A 7,596-nucleotide genomic window follows, 5' to 3' on the forward strand; every position below is an offset into this window, starting at 1 on the left:
GCAACCGCCTGCAGCAAAAACATTAAATAGATTCCTCTTAGTCGAATTTCCCTCTAACTCGAACCAATTTTCGTGTCCTGTGACAATTCGACTTAGATGGAGTTGACTGTAATTTGTTTGCTTTTTCAATTTTTTTTTATTTGAAATTTCAAAACTTCAAAAACAAAAGAGCTTTTTTAGTTAATTTTTTTCCAATAGATGTCAGGTGAATATACATGGTGATTTTTATATTTTGAGCTTTGTTTACTTTTTTGTACTTTTTTGACTTTGTGTTTTGATGTAGTTCAAGCTTAATCATTTTTTGAGCAAAAGAGCTTTTTTTCGCAAAATGACAGGAATTATGTGATCGTAGAGCTACCTTACGGAAAGGATATAAAATTATTGTTTGAGTGTATTTGTTTTTAAAACTTTGTGAAAATTGAAAGCTTGGTCTTGTTCAAGCTTTTTGAATCGAATGCTTTTTTAAAATGAAAGAGAAATATACAAACAACCTACTAGGGGGAAGGAGAAAAAACATCGTGTTTACTTTTTTGTACTTTTTTGACTTTGTGTTTTGATGTAGTTCAGAGTTCAGACTTTACTTAAGTCTTGCACAAGTATAAGAAGACATAGAAGAGTTAAAAAAAATAATATACAATAATAGTATTCATGTATTATTTTTGTTTCTAAATGAATTTTTTTGTTTAATTTTAGGTTAGAGGAAAAACAACGTATCAAACGAAGAGCACGAGAATCTGATGCTGAAAGTGCAGCTTCCCAAGGACGACCCTACCCGCCTTATGAACCTTGTTGGTTTGTCAAGCAACAAGAAGACGATAGCGAAAATGTTGTCCATGTCTATAAAGGCAACTATTGGGAGCATAAAATGAAACAAGATTGGAGTGTGTGTCCGGATCTGTTTTAAAATAAAATACCACAAAGTCAATAGTTAATGTTATATAAAAGCAATGTGTTACGGAATAAATTAGAAAATCCAGTAAGAGCCCCTCAATCGCGAGTCAGACGTTTTGTCCATATGAAAAAGATTGCTGGCAATAAAATTGCTGTTTGTATGAAATATGGTGAACTAACAAAAAAAAAGTTCAATAGTCGAGTTGATATCTGGACCAGCTTGGCTTTCTGTTGCTCATTTGCTTTCTTTGTCACAGAATAATTTTGCTTTGACCTATTTAAAAATTGGTAAGACGAAATTCTGTTGCATTTTAAGTTTGACTCGCGACTGAAAGCAGAAGCCTTTACTTTTGAATTAGTTCACTTAATACAAACTACGGCTTGTGCGCCTCTCACGCACCATAACTACCTATACAATTACACATAAATGTACCATAACAAATGAGTTCTAAGCTCTAGTGTTCACCGTAAATGACGCTTTAGTGCTGTTTGTTCTAATTTATTATTATTATTAATTTCTTAGAGCTATTATATAAATATATTTAGAAGAAGAAGAAATAAAACAACAAAATGTTTCCATTTACGTTTTCAAGCTGACTGTTTTTAGTTTAGTTATGTCATTTTTTTTTAGTAATTATTGTATTTTATACGCATTATTTTTTAAAAAGTAATAAGGCGAACACAATTGTACAATTCGCTGCAAAAATAGAACAAATGTCAGAAATATGAATTTGATGATGAAAGGATGAAGGTTATCAACTACGAGACGGTGACCTTATCAAATAAATACATTTTGTGGCACGACATCGACCTGACAAAGGTACCTAAATATACAATAGGTCTATGGTCATAAAAAAATTGTCTCCGATTTTTAGGAAATGTGCAAATTTTGTATCGTGGTAAGCCTTCAGACTGATAAATCGGAGAGTTTTCCGAAAAAAATCAAGTGTCCGTCAAATCTCAGATTCCATGATCTATTTTGCCACTTCCGAAACAGATTAAAAAAAAAGGAATCGAGATTAAAAAATCTGAATTTCGATTTTTATCAAGATTCACACATATATGGAAGTGCTCTTTCACAACCACTACTCTGTTTAAGATTTGTGGGAACATTTCGGTCATTTACTTGAACACTGTCATAGCTAAAATAACTGATTTTCAGGAAACGAGTTTTAAATTTATGTCGTTTTCGATTGGTTTCACTCAAGGATTCACTCATTCTGAAATCCAATAAAACAGTTTGAATCGTTTCCACTCAATTCTGAAAGTTTGTATCGGTGTTAGTGAATAATCAAATAAAAAAATTTAATTTTGTACGAGAAAATTTTGTTTGACATTTATTTTCTATGTATAAGTAATTTTGAGTCGATTCTGATTTGAAATCAAGAAGAGAATTTTACTTCTGAGAAGCGTTTAAGCTGTCATGTTTTTGTGAATAAAACGCTTTCAGAAGGCTTCTGAATGCTTCCGGACGCTTCCGGACGGCCAATCGAAAACGACATTAGTATCGATCGATTTTTGTATGTAAAAAAGTTAATTTCTAAAATAAAACTAGTGCTCCTTCTCTGTCAGTTTATAAAGCTAAGAAATGAATTTCTTCAGGATTAATTTATTATATTTATTCCAATAACTTTTACATTAATAACTCAAAATTCGTGATTTACGAGTTATGACAGTATTCAAGTAAATGAGCAATTTGTTGTTAATTTTTTTTCACAGGATTTCGTACACTATTACAAAGTTATATCGTCCCGTTTCTGCTTGAACCCCGTAAGTACATTTTTTTAAAAGATTTATTTTTCTGTTAAACATTTCTCTAAAACTTACAGAAAGAATAGATACAAAGGTTTAAGTGTAGAAACAACTCAATCAATATGTCATTAAACATAATTTGATTTCCCTTTGTTCAATTCATATTTTTAACTTTGAGAAAAAAGTATATTTATTTTAAGAACTGAACAAAATTTTCTGTGTAGATACTTGGTTCAGGCAGAAACGGGACGATATTCCATCTTCGATTTGCCAGGATAATCTGGGAGTTTTACCCAAACATTTCGAAAGCAAATAGAAGACGACATTATAATGCATACCAATCGAGTACGATCAGTGAAAGTATACAGACGTGCGCGGATTAAATATGTACCCAACAAACAAAATAGTTAATCTACCTAAGCAGCCCCTAACAACATCAAGGGTCATAAACCAAAAATTATCAGCAGCATCCTTATCCACGATCTACCTGACCGGATTAAGGAAACAGTAAAAGAAGTGCACGTTTTTTAAGTCCTGATGGGTCAACGGGAAAAAGTTAAAGCCGCCTGGGACCAACTCTGGTGCCGTGAAATAACGCCGAGCGAAATAACGCCGAATTCCAACATTCGGCCTTATTTCACAATGATAAAATGAAATTACGCCGATTCGGCGTTATTTCACTTTTTCAGTGAGGCAAATCCTGCTAAGTGGAGCTTAGGAAAAATGTAACTACCTGCAGTCAGTTTGGTATTGAAATGCCATATTTGTGGCACAGGGACATAAGGCCCATGAATTAACAGCCACTATTTATTTGTGGGGCTAATGTCTCGCTTGAGTGAGACATAAGTTCCAAATTAAATGTGGGGCTTATGTCAAACTCAGGTTGGACAAAAGACCCACAAATAAAGGATGGGCGTTATGTCTCACTAACAAAGAATTTACAAATTATAAAATTATCTCCCAACTGGATAACTGTATTTGGGATAGTTACATAATTCGATTTTGCACTTATGTCCAACCTTATTGGCAAATAAGAAGATTCAATAGTGTATCCAATCAAGGGGATTGCAGCAGAGCAGCATGCTACCAGCCTCCAAACATATTTCACTGTTTATAAACCTAAGTCCTGGGTTTTATTGTTTTATTTATGTGTATACCAAACAACAAAGATATGTTTGTGTTAAAACTTGGCAAACGCGAAGCGAAAAATAAATTCTTACATGAGAATCTATTTAATTTTTGGAACCCAAACGCGAAGCGGAAAAAAATTTTGCCCACGACGGGAGAATCAATTTTGAGGTGTGAAAATAAAAATTCGCGCGAATTTTTGTTTCACACCTGAAAATTGATTCTCCCGTGGGCAAAATTTTTTTCCGCTTCGCGTTTAGGATCCAAAAATTAAATAGATTCTCATGTTAGAAATTTTTTTCCGCTTTGCTTTCCACCAATTAAAATAGGTGGGATCTATTTGTTTCTTATCATTATCTTATTCAAAGTTTCTTTTGCATTTATAAATATAACAAAAGTTATAATAATTGTTCATTATTGTTTTATATTTCGAAAAGTGTGGGGCTTATGTCCCACTTAAATGAAAAATATATGGAGCTTATGTCCCACTCAAGTGGGATGTAATTCTTAAATTAAATGTCAACCCACTCAAGTGGAACATAACTCCCATAAATAAAAAGTGGGTGCTGGGTGGGGTGGGTGCCCTGGGCCTTTTGTCCCTGCGACATGTTTTTGTACCTTCTTGAGACTAAATTGTTAATGAATAAATAAGAGGCACATAAGACAAAAAACTTTTTTAGAACCTATACCTCGATTGGATGGACATAAGTCCCAAATTGGTATTGGGGCCATTCTGCCTTAATAAATTAAGGCATATAGCCTTTGAAAATAAAAAAGGTTAGCATTTTAATATACGGGTTAACTTAGGTCCACTTCTATGCTCACTTTTCTAGCATTCGGCCTTATTTCTCACTTGGGACTCGGCGTTATTTCACTTTGACAAAGCGCAATAAGGCCGAATGTTGAAATTCGGCGTTATTTCGCTCGGCGTTATTTCACGGCACCCCAACTCTTGAGTACAATCAAGAGGGAAGTCAACCACCTGAGAACTCAAGTAGCACAAAAGTCTAAGATACACCAAAATATTTGGTGTATTTTTTGCACTTTCGTGATATGCATTTTGAATATAAAAAATACACCATTTTCTCGTATAAAATAAACTCCGGTGGTTAAAAAAATATACCGATTTTGGTGTATAAATGGCACTAGTGGTATATTAAATGATCTGTTTTTGGTGAAAATTATCCCTTTGAAATTGAAAAATACACAATAAATCTATGGATAAAATACACCATTTAAATTATTCTGATTTAAAATTTGAACCAAAGTTTATTTTTTATCTCAAACACTTTGATGAATTCTAATTCACACCATTTCTTATGAAATAAATGAAAATGAATTTTTATTCACTTTCATAATATTGCCATAAGAAACCAATGGTTAAATATGATTTTGTTTGCCAAATTTTAAAACGTAACACATTCTATCTACTAATTTTAGATGCTACCCCCTCTAAAAATCGAGCGCCTCAAAAATGTCAGTGAATTAATGATTTTTTTTTCGATTTTAAGAATCCATTTTTCAAAAATTAAAATTTTTTGTGTTGTTTTACATTTTTTTAAGAAAAGTTATTTTATAATGAATCGAAAAAACTAAGAATGCGGGACTATTAGGTCGATAAATATACTATTTTAATAAAATAATTAATCGCTGTCTTCTATTTTTAAATGGCGTCCATTGAAAAATATGGCGTCTCCCACATATGCATTTTGGTGAATTTTATGTCCACAGGGTGTGCTTCCTACACCAAACAGAGTGTACAAAATAAACCGTTTTGGTTGATTTCAGAATCAAATAATTTTATGCACCATTAATGGTATATTATAAAAACAACTGAATATCGGTGTATTTTTTGCACGGAATCTCAAAAAAATGTTGAAATTTTGTACAGAAAAGACAGTGGTTTTTTCTATACCAATAATTTTGAGAAATACACCATATTTTTTCAATTTTCTCAATTTTACACCAAAATTAATGAATTTACACCAATTTATACACAAGTGTGCTACTTGAGAAGTCTCTATGGACCGAAAGTCCACAGACTTCGCTGTCAGGCTGAACTATGACGTGGACCAAGTTCTCGGCCAGTTCATACCGGGAGAAGAACTACCAATGGTGGCCGACATGGACATGGAATTACCTGAAGAGGATTCACCAACGCCCGAGCCAGAGAAGGAAAGCGAGACATCCAAGAGACCCAAAAAGGAAACTGGTCATGTCAACCCCACTACCAACACCTCGGAGGAGAGGAGGAGGAAAACCCCGAGAAAAGAAGCAGCAGCAACCTCACCATCGGCAGCAGCATCAACACCAGCAACAGCAGCATTAGCAGCAACACCAGTAACACCACCATCCAGCAGCATCAACATCAGCATCATCCCCGCTTAACCCAGGAAGAATGCAGCCTCCAATTGTGTGCTACAACTTGGCAACGGCTGCCATGTACCGCCACTTCCAAATGAAGGGGCAAAAAGTCGTCTACACCGTGGTTAACGTCAACAAGACAAAAACGATCATCAAAACACCATCCAAAGACGACAACGGTGCTATTAAAAAGTATCTGCAGGAGCAGAAGATCCAGCACCACTCATTCACATCGAAGGAGGATAGGAAGTGTATCATCTTGCTCAAGAAAATACACTTCACCCACCAGCCAGAAGACATCATCAACCAGCTGAACTCCCTAGGATTCAGAGCAACCAACGCGTCACCATTCCGCTCACCGCTGTGTGAAGTGCAGTGAGCAGCACTAGCGAGGCCAGTGTAAACGGACGGACCCCAAGGTTGGAAAACCATACTGTGTGTTGTGCAAAAGTGAAGGACATCCAGCAAACTACGAAGGTTGCCCATACAGGAAGAAGATCGTAGCAGCCAAAAAGGAAAAAGAAGCAGAGCGAGTAGCAGCCAGAAACACAGCAGCAGCAACAAGGTCACACTTAGTCCCAGGTAAGAAATTTTCCGATTTACTTCAACCCCCTGTAAAACCCGCTAATTTAATCAAAATTACACCCAAACCCCAACGCCAACCTAAGCCCATAACCAAACCGTCATCTGTCGCTCTCCCCGAGCAACCGAAAATCACTAAATCCCTTTCTAGTGGCGTCAAAACAACTACGAGCTCCTTCCTTAATGACTCGCAAAAATTTTTCGGGTGTGACTTTGTCACACTCCTCTCGAAAATCTCCGATTTTCTTCCTCTTTACGAGGCCTGCCCCAACGAAGCCGGCAAGAAACATATGTTTCTTGACTTTTGTTTTAAAATATGTTTCGTATAACGTTGGTTCCCTTATTTCCTATCCTAAACAGATATCCCTAGAGAATTTCCTCAAAAAAAACAAAAGTACACTCTGTTCCGCACGGACAAAGATATTGCCAAGACTGGCACTACCATTCTGGTAAAATCCCCCTTTAATTGCAAAAAAGTCACCATACAAGGTTTGGTTGCATTTTAAGTAACATGTGTAGTCATAGCACTGGAAAATAACGAAAATATCCTCTTGATTTCTCTTTACAACCAGTGCTCTGCGTCCCAATCTGACATAAAACTGATTTTGGCTTGCTTAACGCATTCTGTCAAAACTACAACCAATTTCTAATTGGTGGCGACTTTAATGCTCGTCATCAATATTATGGATGGATTCCATAAACAGCCCCCAAGGAATAGCCATATCTGGCTGGGTCTGCGCTAACTCCCACAATCATTCTTTCGAGATTGTATCTCAACCAATCCCAACATTTCCCCGAACTCCCTCAACACTTGACTTCTTCATGTGCTCCCCCAATCTTATTTGTAGAATCCCTACACTTGAATATTTCACTTGTTCC

At 35.6% G+C, this 7,596-nt stretch overlaps 1 protein-coding gene across 5 annotated transcripts in view; it reads left to right on the forward strand.

The window, feature by feature from the left end:
* LOC129912734 (oxysterol-binding protein 1) overlaps positions 1-1,483 on the forward strand; it is a 45,786-nt gene extending 44,303 nt beyond the window's left edge. For all 5 annotated transcript variants that reach the window (XM_055991127.1, XM_055991125.1, XM_055991129.1 and 2 more), the window contains one exon: positions 694-1,483. In XM_055991127.1, coding sequence (XP_055847102.1) covers positions 694-904 — 211 coding nt within the window. In that variant the 3' untranslated portion in view covers positions 905-1,483. The remainder of the gene's footprint in view (positions 1-693) is intronic.
* Positions 1,484-7,596: the final 6,113 nt, after the last annotated feature.

Source organism: Episyrphus balteatus, chromosome 2, assembly GCF_945859705.1.
Source record: "Episyrphus balteatus chromosome 2, idEpiBalt1.1, whole genome shotgun sequence".
NCBI lineage: Eukaryota > Metazoa > Arthropoda > Insecta > Diptera > Syrphidae > Episyrphus > Episyrphus balteatus.